Raw genomic sequence first — 17,179 nt, 5'->3', positions numbered from 1 at the left:
TGATAAGGCATTTGTTGTGTTTGTATTATCTTGTTTATATTGTGGTGAGTGACCCGACCACTGAGCTACAGGGTCCGAAATCTTTATCACAAGTCGGACCGACAGCCGAACGAACTATACGTGCGCTTAATATTGTATTTTTGGCGTAAACAAATAAAGGAGTTGCCGATCCATATAGTATTTAATGGCCACAGGATCGTTTGGAACCTCTGAGGACTTGTTCGAGATGATACCGTCATCTCGTTTTTACCATCGCACCGCCCGCCACCGGAGTAGAGTTTATTTATACTACCTGGAGCCACTGCGGTCATCCACAGTGCGTTTCCAAAGGTTTTTTTTGCCGCGTACCATCCGGCTATGGTATAAGCTCCCCTCCACGGTGTTTCCCGAGCGCTATGACATGTCCTTCTTCAAACGAGGCTTGTGGAGAGTATATAAGCGGTACGCAGCGGCTTGGCTCTGCCCCTGGCATTGCTGAACTCTACGGGCAACGGTAACCACTCACAATCAGGTGGGCCGTATGCTCGTCTGCCTACAAGGGCAAATCTCATTAATGATGCCACCCACATGAAGACATCAAGTCAAAGCTTCAGTTGTATAATAGCTATCCCACGCTGCTAATCGGAACCCATGAATGCTTCGTGGTAGAAATAACCAGAATGATGGTCTCAGGAGGTATTATGTCAGACATGTTGTGATACCAATGCTTACCACTTAGGCACTAAATTCATCTACCCAACTACACGAAATAATACATTTATATAATTAATTTTTAAGTTGAAATCATTAGCTAATTGACATGAGCTTCATAATAATGCACATAAACGAAGTCTGGACATTTTATCATTTCAATTTTAGTTCATTTACCGCTAACATCTGAACTGTACGTCGCGTCATTGTTCCAATAAAAAAATACAATAACTTGCGTAAATAGTTTGTTAATTATATTTAAAAAAAAATGTATAGATCAATTATCTATTTAAGCGTTTTACTGTGTTGTGAATTTGTATCCGGTATTGACGTATTCCACGAGGGATCAAAAATAACGTTTCACCCCAACGATGGAGGGTCAGGTTATTTTGGTTACAGCGTCTCTCTGAGCTCCTACGGGTGAGTGCCATATTTAGAATATTCAAAAACGAACTCTATTTTATAATCGATTAGATTAAAACAAATTCATTAGGAGAAAACTGAAAATACATAGATTAGTCCACCGGTTGTTTAGCTGTGAACGGTGCTCATAAATCCGTCAAATAAACATGAAAGTGGCAACAGTGTTCTGAACATCATTTCGAGCAAAATTGAGGAACTGTTAGTTAAGAGCCTTTGCAGAAGATACTTAGGAAAGGCTCAAAAAATAGTCATAAATAGAGTGAAATAAAAATGGGTTACGTTTTTATGTTACTAAAGTAGATAATATAACTAATATTATAATAAAATAAACATTAAAAAAAAATGTTCACGGAAGGAATGCAAAAGATCAGATCAGAACCAGTGGGCTAGAATTATTACTAGCGCACTGAAGATAAGATATCCACTGGATATTTCTATGAATGTTTCGACTGCACTGATATTGCTATTTCTAATTACGTATTTGTAAAAATGGGCTTATTTTTCCGTGCAAATAAGTGTACATAAACTTGCGCGAAACGATTTTTATTTGACATTCAGCAGTGAGGTCACTGTCGAAATGTTGACTCCATTCATGATATTTATTAACACGCATAGCTACTATTATCTATAAAACCGGAACACATGACTATCGCGTTTCAACACTAGGCAGGACTTACCCGACTAGGAGGTACTTACCCGCCCGTGGCTACATTACGCTATAGCACAAGTCATTACGTTTTTTTTTCCCTACCTGAGCTGGTAGCCTAGAGAGACTATTCCAGCGGAACCTTAACTAGTAGGTGAGCTCACGGGGCTCAAACCTGACGACTATGCTAACACGAACCCTAGCAAGAGTCGTGCTTCGCAGAATCTACCTCCGGATCGGAAGCGCGACCCACTGAGAAGATCCGGCGAGAAACTCAGTGGGCTGTGTCTGAGAGTTAATTTACTCGTCGAGCCCTTCGTCGCAAGCGACGGGTTCGACGAGAACGGTGACCGGTGCTTGAAGTACCTAGAAGCACCGTTAGTGGATCGGGAGGATCCGAGATGACGTGTCATTACGTACACCGGTCACCGTCCTTCGCTTGCGACGAAGGGCTCGGCGAGTAAATTAACCCACAGACACAGCCCACTGAGTTTCGCGCCGGACCTTCTCAGTGGGTCGCTTTTCCGATCCGGTGGTAGATTCTGCGAAGCACTGCTCTTGCTGTGGCCAGTATTAGCAACACCTTCGGCTTGAGCCCCGGGAGCTCACCTACACGCTAGAGTAACGCTGATTTAGCCCCTCAAGGCTATCAGCATAGGTAGAGAGAAAAAAATCCATACATGTACTGAGTACTGAGTATCATTTTATTGTTTATTAAATTTCGCTGTTATGTTATTTCTTCACCGTTGAAGTCATAGGTGAACAAGTGTCAATTAGTTTTTTTTTAATTGGTACCCATACATACGGAAGTCGCATCACTTGACGCGAGCACACCTTACCCTTTTCCTTACAATGTAAGCGACGACCACCTTAATGATTCAAATTTTTTATAACCGAATACAAAAAACATAAAAAATATTGTGAAATGCATTACGTTGCACTCTGCGCTTCTATCTTATCGTGAATATTGTAGGACTAAATGATAAATTACATACAACATAATGTTGTATTTTTAGAACATCCTGGACTTTAAGAATTGTCTTTACTAATATTATAAAGAGGAAATATTTGTTTGTTTGTTTGTATTAAATAGGCTCCGAAACTACTAGACCGATTTGAAAAATTCTTTCACTGTTTGGAAGATATACTATTCCCGAGTAACATAGGCTATAATCTTTTTTGGAAAAAAATAGGGATCCTTACTAAAATTCCAATAATGTAACTCAAGGTGTAAAAAAATTACCTAAAATATTCTTTACATCGCGTGCTCTACGAAAACTATTAATGATAGAATAAAATAATATACTACGACTTTAAAGAACACATTATTATTTACAAAAAGTGTTGCGACAGCATTAGTCTTACTATTATAGTTATGCCGCAATAAGTGTTCTTTTATTTAAAAAAATTAAACGACATCAAATATCATTGAAATTTTTGTTGACCCGAGCGGAGCCGGAGTGGGTCACTAGTTTTTAATAAATGCAAAACATAGTATTGAATGATTAGATTATGCCTGATAGAAACCTACAGGGAACACAAAGTACATGTGACCCCAACTATTAATTCATTTAAGATAGCGGTCTTTATAGATACCGCAATGTGCAGGTGTCCAGCCACGTTACGATATGACGTCAAAGTCCCACCATTTGAATAACTGGCGTTTGAAAATCATTACAAGCTACCGGTAGACATAGCCGCTTGGAGCACCTAGATCTACGGAATGACTAAAGCTCTCTGTACATTTTTTTTATTGCCTTTGTAGGCAGACGAGCATACGGCCCACCTGATGTTAAGTGGTCACCGTCGCTCATTGACGTCAGCAATGCCAGGGGCAGAGCCAAGCCGCTGCCTACCATAAATTTCTAAATTTTTTCCACAATGACTAAAATACCCGCATCGCGCTAGCTGAGCTTTTCTAAAGACATGGCACCCATCTTACGGTTCTCCAAAGAACGCTGCTTTTATATTTTTTTGCTGAGTACTATGATGGGTCCCTCTGCAAAGTCGGTCTTAAGCAGTCGACACGGCTCGGCTATGTCCCATTACTGATGCGCTGGAGCTATGTGCCCCTTTCACGTTGGAGTCCACTGACTATGACTTCACCAAACATCATTCGTGTCATAAGTTACGTTACGTCTTTCTGGTTACTTTTAAAATGATTTGTAACTCTCCTTTGTTTTTAGTCTCGTAGTTGGTGCGCCAAAAGCTGTGGCCAAAATGCCCTCCTCCGTTTCATCAGGTTTGGTCTACAACTGTCCTCTAAAGGACACGATGGATGCTAGCAACGTTACTTGCAATGTAATTAGTCTGGGCAGCTCGCGTGAGTATATAAACGACTGTTTCTCTATTCTTTGACTCAAGTTTATAGTTAGTATTCATAAGTATTTGCTTTAGGATATTTAAGATGTTGTGAAATAGCATTTGAAAAAATAAAAACGAACATTTGACTCCATACAGAAACGGGCTGTTCGGATGGTCGATAGTCCTGCTCTCGCGGATCGCTTGGAACCTCTGGGTCTACGGAGGGACTTCGGTTCTCTCTGTGTTTTATACCGCATGGTCCATGGGGAATGCTCTGAGGAATTATTCGAGATGATTCCTTCATCTCCTTTTTATCATCGCACCTCCCGCCATCGGAGCAGAGTTCATCCATATTATCTGGAACCGCTGCGTTCATCGACAGTGCGTTTCCAAAGATCTTTTTTGCCACGTACCATCCGGCTTTGGAATGAACTCCCCTCCACGGTGTTTTCCGAGCGCTATGACATGTCCTTCTTCAAACGAGGCTTGCGGAGAGTTCTTTATGGTAGGCAGCGGCTTGGCTCTGCCCCTGGCATTGCTGACGTCCATGAGCGACGGTGACCACTTACCATCAGGTGGGCCGTAGGCTCGTCTGCCTACAAAGGCAATAAAAAAAAAAAAAAAAAAAAAAAACTAATCTAGTCATTTTCGAACTCTAGGCTTGATATGCAGAACATATTCTCACCTTGTTCAATTCTCAAATTGTTTGGGCGTTTCAAAATGTATAGGGGTATCATTTTACAAACTATATAATTCATAGGATAACAGTCCAACAAATGACATTCCTCATATCTGAAGGATCGTGGCTACCATCTTTCAGAAGCCTGTCCCTTATAATGTTCTCGAACGCCTGCAAATAGCCTTATTAACACACAGCTATCCGCGAAAAGGCCTAAATCACAACATAAGCTTATCCTATATGATTTTTTATTACTTGATAGAGCAAACGAGCTCACGACCCACCCGGTGTTAACTGTGACATGAACATCGACAACGCAAATGCCTTCACCCACCTTGACACATGAGTTTTAAGTTTAAATTCAATGGAATAACGGTAGCTTCGATCTTCAAATCGATATGTATTAATGCTTCGTGTGGAAAATATATTAGGTGGAGTGAAGGTACCCAACCCTAAAACACCCACCCTACTAACAGTGGTAAGATCAAGATCATGACCTTCACAACATGAGCTTCACAAATCTTACCAGTAGCATCAGCATTTGAAATCTATATATTAATACGTGAAGCAAAAACTTTGTATACCTTTTTACGAAAATTGCGCGGACCGAGAAGTATGAAATTTTCCACACTTATAGAGAATATAGAGAAGAAGTGCACAATGCTAATAATTTTTTTAAATAATACATATAAGATACATTAAATCAATAAAGAAAACATTACACACACTACAAACTATGTATTTGACGCACACACGCATGCATACTATTTATTGTCAAACTATGTTCTTGACGTCTGTGGTCAAATTGAGAATAGATTAAATATTGTTTATCTTTATTAATATTTTTTTATAGTGTTGTCTTGGCAAAATTTGTGATTATAGAAGTATAAATTACAAACATAATAGTGTACAAACTTACAATTCCAATTAATTATAGTCGAATTTCGACTACTGCGGGACCTCTAGTAATTATTAAATCGTAATTTTATTTTAAGGATATCTGGGTTACGTGTCGTTTTTAGACGAAATGATCAAGGATGACATGTGGTTCGGTGCAACCATAGCCCCCATGTCGAAGAACAAACTATTGGTAAGTTGAAACCAGAATTGATTGTAAAGTATTTGTGGATATAATATACCATCGCCATTGCTGTTTCTGCCGTGAAGTAGTACTTAGGTTTTGGGTTTGAAGAGTAGGGCAGCCGTTGTACTTCAAAACTGAGACTTAAATCTTATATCTCAAGGTGGGTAGCGGCATTTACGTTGTTGATGCCAATGGGCTCCGGTAAGCACTTAAAACCGGGTGAACTGTGAGCTTCCAATAAAAAACCTTCATAGTTGAAGTCGTTTATAAACATATGTTAAGTACTTATTAGAAAAATCGCTGCCTGTCTACTGGATTTGAATGCTATCATAGTTGCATTACAGTGTGTACTGGTGGTAGGACCTCTTGTGAGTCCGCACGGGTAGGTACCACCACCCTGCCTATTTCTGCCGTGAAGCAGTAATGCGTTTCGGTTTGAAGGGTAGGGCAGCCGTTGTAACTATACTTGGGACTTTAGAACTTATATCTCAAGGTGGGTGGCGCATTTACGTTGTAGATGTCTATGGGCTCCAGTAACCACTTAACACCAGGTGGGCTGAGAGCTCGTCCACCCATCTAAGCAATAAAAAAAAGCTATCATAGTTGCATTACTGTGTCTCCTATGGCTTTTAGACTACAACGATCCAACTGATTAACTAAGAAAAAAACTTATCAAAAAATCAATGTTAAACCCACTTATAGTTCAAAATTGATCTGACGATAAACAGTAAAGCAAACCGTATCTTTGAGTGGCTAGCTAGCAATCGAGTTTGAGTAATATTTTCTAAGTGTTTATTATTATTATTTTTTAATTTTATATATTGTTATAATTAGATCTGCGCTCCTCGTTGGCTGGTCACGTACAAACGCAAGCATTACTTGGCGAACGGAGTGTGTTTTTTACACAAAAACGAACGAGACTGGATATTGTATCCATTGAGGGACATGGGTAAGCATTATTTAATAGCAAAGTGCGGAGGCGGGGATGCTGTAGATTATGCCACATAATTTTAAATTTAGGTATTATCTATATATTAATACGTGAAGCAAAAACTTTGTATCCCTTTTTACGAAAATTGCGCGGACGGAGGACTATGAAATTTTCCACACTTATAGAGAATATAGAGAAGAAGTGCACAATGCTAATATTTTTTTTAAATAATGCATAAAATATACATTAAATCAATAAAAAAGACATTACACACACTACATACCATGTTTTTGACGCACACACGCATGCATACTATTTATTGTCAAACTTTTGTTCTTGACGTCTGTCGTCAATTTGAGAATAGATTAAATATTGTTTTTCTTTGTTAATATGTTTTTCTTTGTTAATATGTTTTCTTTGTTAATATGTCTTGGCGAAATTTGTGATTATAGAAGAATAAAATACAATCGTAATAGTATACAAACTTACAATTATAATTAATTATAGTCGAATTTCGACTACTGCGGAACCTCTAGTTATTTTTAAGTCTATAGATTACTAGCGACCCGCCCTCGCTTCGCTTCGGAAACTGTAATTTATTATTGATTTCTCCACTATTTAATGGATGTTATTATACCTAGTCAGGTCATAAATTCTGTCACATGTTTAATGTAAAATAATTGAAATAAGTTTATTCATTATGTAACCATTCATATACAAAAATGAACTTAACAAAACATAGATTCTTATGACACTAAAGTTTATTCAAAATGACCTTCGTGATTTTGAATACAGGCCTTCAATCTGCGCGGCCAGTCGTCTATCGCAGCACGAACGAGGTCCATGTCAATATCGGCGGCTGCCTTAATCAAGGATGTCTTTAGTGACTCCAAATTGGGATGAGGCTTTGAGCACGCCTTTTCCTCCAAGTATTGCCATATCTTGTATTCTAACGGATTCAAATCTGGACTGGAGGAGGGCCAGTCTTCGTGCCGGATGAAGTCGATTTCACGCGCCGCCAGCCAGTCTTGTATGCTCTTCGCTCTATGAGCTGGCGCCGAATCTTGTTGGAATACCCAGTACCTGTTATTGAACATGGTATGAGAAAGAGGTTCCACAAGGTTCGTCAGGACTGTATTTTGATACACAACTGCATTCGTTTTTACACCTTTCTCACAAAAATGTACCTCTGTTAAGCCCCAATAAGAAACTCCCAACCATACCATGAGCGAGGATGGAAAATGACCTCGTTGGACACGCGGGATACGGTTGCTCGCTTCTTCACTACTGTGTGCGTACACCTTATCATTTTGTTTGTTGTAGCTCTCTTCTACGATAAAAAAAATTTCATCCGAAAAAAGAATTTCCCGATATTTTTTCCCGCGTACCGCTTCAACAAAGCGCGGCATCTCTTCAGTCTCAGGTCCATTAGACGAGCAATCAAACGATGTCCTGTTTTTCTTCGATATGCCCGAAGCCCTAAGTCTTCATTTAACACCCTTTTCACCGTGGTTCTGCTTAACCCCATCTGAAGGGCCAACAGTTTCTGCTTACGTTTAGGATTTCTTTGAATTCGCGCCTTCACAGCTTTTATCACTGCTGGAGTCCTAACAGACCGAGGGCGACCACTTCTTGACCTGTCATCTACACTAGAGTCTTCATTGTATCGTTTGATGGTACGATAAACGAATCTTTTGGTTATATTAAAATTTTTCAGTATGTTAAAATTTTGAATTGGCGCGTAACCGCAACGATGCAACGCAATAACTGCAACACGGTCTTCTTTAAGCGTCCACTCCATATTTAAAAATTATTTACTCATTCTAAAAGTATACATTTTTATTTTCATGAACAATTCGAAATTCGAATTCAATAAACTTTTTTGTGGCCAGCATTCTAAAAGAAAAGTTTTTACTGTGTGACAATACTTATGACCTGACTAGTTACATATAAACCATCCTCTTCAATCACTCTTTCTATCTAAAATTCGTTGCGTAGTTATAAAGATTTAAGCATACCTAAGGATATAGGGACAGAGAAAGCGACTTTGTTTTATACTATGTAGTGAAGATTACAGGCAGCGGCAGAATAACAGCGATAGTTTCAGCTATCGCAAAGCTGAGCCGCGGCCTTTTTTGTCTCCACTGTGTTAGTAGAATATATTGTAATATTGTTTAGAATTAGAATTTTTATGTCATACTAGTTGACCCGACAGACTTCGTAGTGCCTCAATCGATAAATAAAAGACCTAAACTTTTGTATAAAATAAACTTAAAACAAACAAAAGGACGGGAGGGACATCAAAGGAAAAACAAAATTGTTATTTTTATTTAATTCCGAGCATTTTCATATTTATCTAATCTTTTAAACCTTCTCTGGACTTCGACAAGTAATTCAAGACCAAAATTAGCCAAATCGGTCCAGCCGTTCTCGAGTTTTAGCGAGACTAACGAACAGCAATTCATTTTTATATTTATAGATAGAGATAGATTAATTGAAAATTTATCTGTATTTGTATTGTCGAGTAAATAAATGCAATTATTATTATTATTATTTTTAAGGCCATCGATAGGCGAGATCCTAGATACACAGGCGTGCACATCTATAGACTTCAGTCATTACTTAACAAGCAGTGGTTAGTGAGCTTGTTCTGTTTTTAACAAGCGACGAAACACAAATAAAAACGGAAGCAGACTTTTAAGCGATAGGGCAATAAAAAAGACAATTAATAATGAGTCACTTATTTTTATTCATTATCTATTGTGTGTTGGAATATTTCGTGATTCATATTGTTGCTCTTTGTTAACATTTCGAGATTTCTTCTACATTATGTCATTCTAGCACACTAAAGTTTTTCTTTGAAAAATTATATTACGTTATTGTGTTTTCTCGTTGATAAAAATAATAGGATTGTCAGAATCAATAACCTTCGCATTAGGCGTCTTCAGCTCTAGCACTAGGAACAGACTTAGAGGCCCCGGTAACCGTATTCGTCGAACTCGACTATAAGAGGTCGACGTGCAACCTAACCCATACATCAGCCCGCTGAGTTTCTCGCCGGATCTTCTCAGCGGGTCGCGAATCCGATCCGGTAGTAGATTCATTCGCGAAGCAACTGCTCTTGAGTTGTTAGATCTCCTTCGGAGGCACTCAGGCAGCTGTTAGTAAATCCGACCCCTCCTGGCTGAGCCTTTGATCGCCCACCTGTCCTGGTAAAACTGGAAAGGTCTCCGGGCCAGTATGGCTTAAAAAAAAAAGAATTTTATTTCATTCGCAAATAAAGTGTTTTTTTATGAAAATAAATGTAATTTAAAATACTTGCGCCGTTTAAAATCGTTCTTTTTATTTTTATTACCCTTTTTCAACAATTTTAATACTTTTACGGTCTTAGTGGTCACATACGACAAAAAATTAATTGTAATAATATTAAAATAAAAGAATGATTGCGGTCCGCGACCTGGTATTAAGCAGGACTTAGTATATTTCTAAATGTAAATTACCCGAAGATATATAAGTCTTAATGTTCTTGTAATACAGCTGAGTTTCGCGCGCAAAGCTTCGCAGTAGAAATTGTCATGTTAATGACACCCCCACGAGTGGACTTACGTCCCACTGCTGATAACCTTACGAGAAACTATGGGGTAGATTGTGGAAGATGTTTTCCTCCTCCTTACGTCATTCTCCACATTACTGAGGGTCGTGACTCCCTCGCTACATCAATCTCTCTTGTACAATTGTTCTCCATCTGCAGCGATCCTTGGCCTCGTGAAGGGCATCGTGGAGCTTGATGCAAGATATTTTACAGCTCTAATATTACAGTTAAACTGCCCTCAATTTTTGACGGAATAGGAGACTAATACTGCCACAACATATCAATAATAATTAATACTTAAAGTTTTTATTACATCACTACACTAATTAAACAGGGTGCGTTCGAAATGTTCCTGAGAACGAACTAATAATGTTGGAGCTTCCTTGAAGGGTGGGACTATGAGAAATACGTTTCAAAATTATATTTGTGTTAGATAATTGAATATCAACGGGCGCCTGGGGTTTAGGGTATCGTAGGGACGGCTACCCTGCCAGAAGCGTCTGCATTACACCGATTCCACAAAATATAATTTCACTAAAAGGACAATTATGTTTAATTAATTCGTTTCGGCCTCTATTCTGGTGGTAGGACCTCTTGTGAGTCCGAACGGGTAGGTACCACCGCCCTGCCTATTTCTGCCGTGAAGCAGTAATGCGTTTCGGTTTGAAGGGCGGGCCAGCCGTTGTAACTATACTGAGACCTTAGAACTTATATCTCAAGGTGGGTGGCGCGTTTACGTTGTAAATGTCTATGGGCTCCAATAACCATTTAACACCAGGTGGGCTGTGAGCTCGTCCACTCATCTAAGCAATTACAAAAATCTCTAACCTTAATGTCGAAAGACGCAGTTAAAACACCCAAAATTAAGATAATGGGTTGTATTTTTTCTATATCTTTACATAGATCGCCAGGCTTTCGTGGTAAACGGTGACAGGATTGAATACGGGGAATACGGTCTCCATGTCAACTTCTACGCTTACGGTCAAGCGGGAATGTCGACCAAAGTGACCGAAGACAATTACGTGATCGTGGGAGCCCCTGGACTACTGCAATGGACAGGTTAGTACATTTATTATGTTAAAAGTTCTTTGGGTGTCGTGGCTAGCCGGTGCCCGGAGCGCTTTGTTTCACTTAAAAATAATATTAGTTGGTATTCCTTTTTTTTCCTACCTATTCTAGTAACCTCAAGGGGCTATTCACCGGGCTAGTAGGTGAGCTCACGGGGCTCAACACGGGGCTCAACCGGTATTAGCATCAACATCGAACTGTTGATGTTAATACCAAATAAAATGCACCTTTCAGCCCTCGATATGAAATTTTGTATATACATGCATTTTGCATTGGAATACCAAAGCCCACTGAGTTTCTCGCCGGATCTTCTCAGTGGGTGGCATTTCCGATCCGGTAGTAGATTCTGCGAAGCACTGCTCTTGCTAGGACCAGTGTTAGCAACACTCCCGATTTGAGCCGTGTGAACTCACCTACACGTCAAGGAGAAGCTTAAATAGCCCCTCAAGGCTATCAGCATAGGTAGTATATATAGTATATATATCGTCCACCCATCTAAGCAATAAAAAAAAAAAAAAAAAAAAAAGAAAAGAAAGGCCACGGATACTTCATCAGCTAACTATAACAACAACTGGAGAGGATGCTTGCTTAGATGAACCTTTGATCCCAATTAAGGAAATCTTATCTCTAAATGCTGTTTATAGGCGGTATCGTGAGTTTCAAATACAGCCAGGACGAGGAGAGCTCGTATATCAGCAAACAGACAACTTCGAATCCTTACTACACCCGGGATCTTGAACCTTATAGCTATTTCGGTAAGTTCACTTGAAATACAATAATGTACTTGATTTATTTATTAAAAAGCTAAGGAATGTTTTTTATTCATCATTTTAGTATTGTAGGCTCTATAATTACACGCCTTCTCTGCGATTCGTCACTAATTTCACTTCTGCCACCCCAGTCCCTGCAATAAGTCAATAAGTCCTCTGATATAAGCGACAACTTCTATGTTATTTTGGCTAGTACTAAACAACTCTATCTCATTTCATATCACATAAGGAACATCTTTGAACGTGCATTAATCTGAAAATATTTTAACAGGTTACAGTGTAGAGTCTGGGATATTCGAACCAAACGGGAGCGTATTGTATGTAAGCGGAGGTCCGCGTGCACATATGGGCTATGGAGAGGTAATTATCACGGCAACTTGAATAGCCCACGTGTAAAACAGTCCACCCTGCTTATTTCTGCCGTGAAGCAGTAATGCGTTTCGGTTTGAAAGGTGGGGCAACCGTTGTACTGTAAAAAAGGAGACTTAAGAACTCATGTCTCAAGGTAGCTGGCGGCATTTACGTTGTAGATGTCTATGGTCTCCGGTAACCACTTAACGCCAGATGGGCCGTAAGCACATCCAACGAGCTAAGCAATAAAAAAAAAATGTTTACATGTTGTCTATTTAGTTCGTCTGTCATAGTGTCTATTTATTTCTAATTTTTTTTCTATATCCTTTATTATAAGAATCAAGTCTAGTGCTTCTAGCTATTTCACTCTTCCTTCGCCACTATTCCACTATTCTATTAACTGTTCACCCTTCCTAAGGAGTTCATATCTACTATTTTAACTACCTTTTACTCTCTTATACCACTTATAGGAATCACATTTATAGACATAATTGATCTCTGCCCTCTATTTTGAACTTTTTTCTGTACTGTCTCAGCGTGCTTTTGTTCTTCTATCGAAGGTTCAAGACAATTAAAATCAACGACGACCGGTGCAATAACATCAAATCACTCATCCAACTACAACATGGAAACATTGTATACCAAACTATGTGAGATAGGAAAAACCTACATGATTTCAAGTCGTTGCGACTATGACGATTTTTAAATCTTGCATGTATCTACAATTCTTCTAAAAAAATACATAACTAAAACATATCTATGATATACTTCCACGATGAAGAAATAACATATTGTTATAAAAATCAAACCCGCAAAGTTCATAAATATGCGTAATTGCTGGCGGTGACCATCCTGCCCATTTCTGCCTACAAGTCAAGCTTTTTGGTTTGAACTGACATAGCCGTTATACAATAAAAGTCATACCTTAACCTCGTGTATCAGAATTCACGTTATGATGTAAATACTTCCTCTTATATTTACAATTAAAAAGGAGAAAATTTTCTTCTTCAGGTTTTAGTCTTCAAACCAGTTCAAAGAGAGAAGGATCCCTTGAATATCTTGGCGAAATTGGTAGGACCGCATCTCGGAGCTTATTTTGGAGCTAGTCTTTGCTGTACAGACATTGATGGTGACGGCCGATCAGATCTGCTGGTTGGAGCACCAACGTATGTGAAGAAAGACGGTGGACTGCCTTTTGATCAAGGCGCCGTATTCGTTTACATGACTCGAGAGAAAGTAAGTCCTGTTTATAAAATTCTTATATTGATGTAGAAATCTCTATCAAAGAGAACACTGATCTGGAAAGTGTCTGGAAAAAGGAAGAGAGGCCACCCCAGAACAACTTGGCGTCGCTCAGTGGAGCAGGAGCTGGGTGTCTTGGGCATGACGTGAGAGGAGCTGGAACAGACTGCCCAAGACCGATGTAAATGGAAAAAATTGATTCGAGCCCTATACCTCAGCAGAGGGTAATAGGAAATAATGATGATGATGATGATGATGATGTAGAAAATATATAATAAATACCAATAAACATGGGTACTTTTATTGCACACAAAAATTAAAAAAAATACACAATAGAAAAGACAGTAACATACGAATTTCTAAGGACTCTTAGGTCTTAATTTCCTAATTTGACCACAGTCAATCAGGCTGTCAGCTCTTTACTGTTGTCTAGCTATTCGTTATTCATAATATAGGCTAGAACCTGAACAAGATATTAAGAGTTATTTTAACGTGACTAGATTTAGACAAGACAGAAGCGTTCGATAAGTATAACGAATTTAAAGAGAGAAACTTAATTCAAACATGACGTCCTTTCTTGGATTCAAGATTTATATTTAATTAACACTCTATTCCAGCATTGGGATTTTAATAGACCACTTTGTGATTAAAAAAATTATTGGAAAGATTTATAATTTACACAATAATAATTGTTACAGGATTCGAGCTTTGTTTTAGAAGAAGCGGGTATGGTCCTCGGCTCTGGTGAGAGCGGAGCTCATTTTGGGATAGCTATTGCTGATTTGGGTGATATTGATGGGGATGGCTATAAAGGTAAATAAGATATTCGTTGTATATCTCGACCAGGTATCGAAAAGACACATAAACTGCCTAGTATTTCTAATCTTAATAACTAGATCATGATTTACGACGTAGAATATTAAACAAGTCGAGATATCAGCACTTCATTTATATCTTACGTGATTTTATTGGTATATTCTTCTTAGCTAAAATTTATAGACAAGCCAGCGGCTTAAACAGAAACATCACATATGATTACGTTCCTAACAGGATGAATCTTTTTACCTGAGAGAAATTGCACTGGCCCTAACAAGAGCAATGCTTCGTAGCATCTACACTGAGAATCTATATCTCTGTTCAAGTCCTTTAACCTTAAAATCTTAATATCACTAAATGCTTTCAGATATTGCCATAGGCGCACCCTGGGAGGATGAAGGAACTGGCGCTGTCTACATTTACAAAGGACATAAGAAAGGTTTAAGAAGTAATCACATTCAGAGGATATCGCCAGAAGGCGCAAGAAGCTTTGGAATGTCAATATCTAAAGGATACGACGTGGATAACAATAACTGTAGTGGTAAGAACAAAAAGTATCATTGATATTGCGTGTGTGGTTTCGTTGTAGTGAAATGATACCACCATTTAACTACAATTTTATATTTAACTAGCTGACCCGGCAAACGTTGTGTTGCCTTAATTATGTTTCTAGGGAAATTCTACTGTAGAAAAAAAAACCTCCTTTAACCACATAATACCTCATTATAAACAAAAAAAAATATCCAAAAAAATTCACTTAGGGGTATGAAAAACAGATAGTAGCCGATTCTCAGACCTACTGAACATACTATTGATACACAAATAAAACCAAAAAAACATGGCTGAAAAATGTATAGTATTGTATAGCTCTCAAATATATTAGGTGTATAATCTATGATGTATAGTGAGTACGTAAGACAGGAGACCGGCTTCGTCCTCATCCCTACTACGTGATGTTTGCTGGATGAGTGGTGACACCTGGCGGGGATAGCTGATCGATTGATAGTTGATCAGTAGTCGACCGCCGAGGGCGGGAGATGAAATTCAATTTAAAAAAAAACATAATTAAAGGAACTTGATATTATAAACTCTGAATAAGAATTTATCGTACTACAATTATAATATTTGATTGCCATCTTGCAACCTTATTGCGGATCTGTGCATAGAATAAAAAAAATATTAATCGGGATGAAAAAATAGGGGTTGATCGTATAAGAGTAAAAATTGAGAGTAATATGATTTTTTTTATTTTAAGTCATGACAAAACAAAATAAAAAACTTGCCGAAAAAATTAAAGTTTATAATTAACTAATAAAATATAGGGGTTGATCATAGAGGGATGAAAAATTGAGAGTAACATCAGATTTTTTATTTTAATTCATGACAAAATAAAAATGAAAATGTTGCCAAAAAAATTAAAGTTTATAATTAACCAATAAAAAATAGGGGTTGATCGTAGAGGGGTGAAAATTGAGGATTGTATGTATTTTTGTATGTTGTATCATAAAAAAATAGAAATTAAAATTTTTGTCTAAAATATAAAAATAAAAATTTAGGGGTGGACTACCCCTAACATTTAAGGGGATGAAAAATAGATGTTGGCCGATTCTCATAGATACCGGATAAGCACAAAAAATTTCATCAAAATCGGTCAAGCCGTTTCGGAGGAGAGCGATCAAACACAGATGTTAATTATTAATAGCGGAGCACCTAGCGTATGTCTTTCTCGAACTCAACCCAACGAAAGCATTTTGCGAGTATCGTCGAATATTAAAATTATAGTGCCATGGTCCAGCGCAGGGCCGCACTCGGGTTTTATTTTTTTATTGCTTAGGACGGTGAACGACCTGACAGCCTGGTGGTAAGTAGTCACTGGAGCCCATAGACATCTACAACGTCAATGCGCCACCCACCTTGAGATATAGTTCTAAGGTCTCAGTATAGTTACAAAGGCTGCCCCGCCCTTCAAACCGAAACGCATTGCTGCTTCACGATAGAAACAGGCAGGGTGATGGTACCTACCCGTGAGGACTCACAAGAGGTCCTACCACCAGTAAAAAATAAATCTGGAACTTTAAAGAATGTAACATTAACAAACTATCAGAAACCGAGAACTTATAGTGCAGAGGGACTCTAGATTTATTAGCTTTCTTTTAAAATTGTTCCCCTCTCATTACTAGTTATATATATCTTGGGCTTCATAAAATTGCTATGTTGATCAAAAATGAATTTCTCTGTACACTCCAGCATTTACTAAAAAATAAATTTAAAATTTGGTTTCAGATCTAGCCGTGGGTGCTCATGAAAGTGCTGAAGTTTACCTCTTCAGATGCATTCCATCCATGGACGTTCACGCTCAGATCGAAGTTCCAGATGCCATCAATTTACCACAGAACACAACCGAATTCACAGCGCTTGCCTGTATTGAGATACCCGATAAGCCTTTGTGGCGACACGTTAAATTATGTAAGTTTATCTTTAGATATTTTCTTCTATTTTAGTAGCAACATAATTCCATAGTTCTTGTCTAATATATCGATGTTAGCAATTTTATTACAATAACATTTACTATATCTATATGAG

General features: G+C 38.3%; 1 protein-coding gene across 1 annotated transcript in view; it reads left to right on the top strand.

The window, feature by feature from the left end:
* Positions 1–845: 845 nt before the first annotated feature.
* LOC101746113 (integrin alpha-PS3-like) overlaps positions 846–17,179 on the top strand; it is a 31,523-nt gene continuing 15,189 nt past the window's right edge. Inside the window, 11 exon segments of the mRNA NM_001309611.1 lie at positions 846–1,110; positions 3,946–4,082; positions 5,738–5,832; positions 6,661–6,775; positions 11,253–11,408; positions 12,062–12,172; positions 12,459–12,547; positions 13,550–13,774; positions 14,479–14,593; positions 14,964–15,137; positions 16,880–17,062. Coding sequence (NP_001296540.1) covers positions 959–1,110; positions 3,946–4,082; positions 5,738–5,832; positions 6,661–6,775; positions 11,253–11,408; positions 12,062–12,172; positions 12,459–12,547; positions 13,550–13,774; positions 14,479–14,593; positions 14,964–15,137; positions 16,880–17,062 — 1,552 coding nt within the window. The 5' untranslated portion in view covers positions 846–958.

The sequence above is a fragment of the Bombyx mori genome, chromosome 12, assembly GCF_030269925.1.
Source record: "Bombyx mori chromosome 12, ASM3026992v2".
Classification (NCBI taxonomy): Eukaryota; Metazoa; Arthropoda; class Insecta; order Lepidoptera; family Bombycidae; genus Bombyx; species Bombyx mori.
Note: the sequence above shows the minus strand (reverse complement) of the source record. Positions and strands in the feature narration are given on the sequence as shown.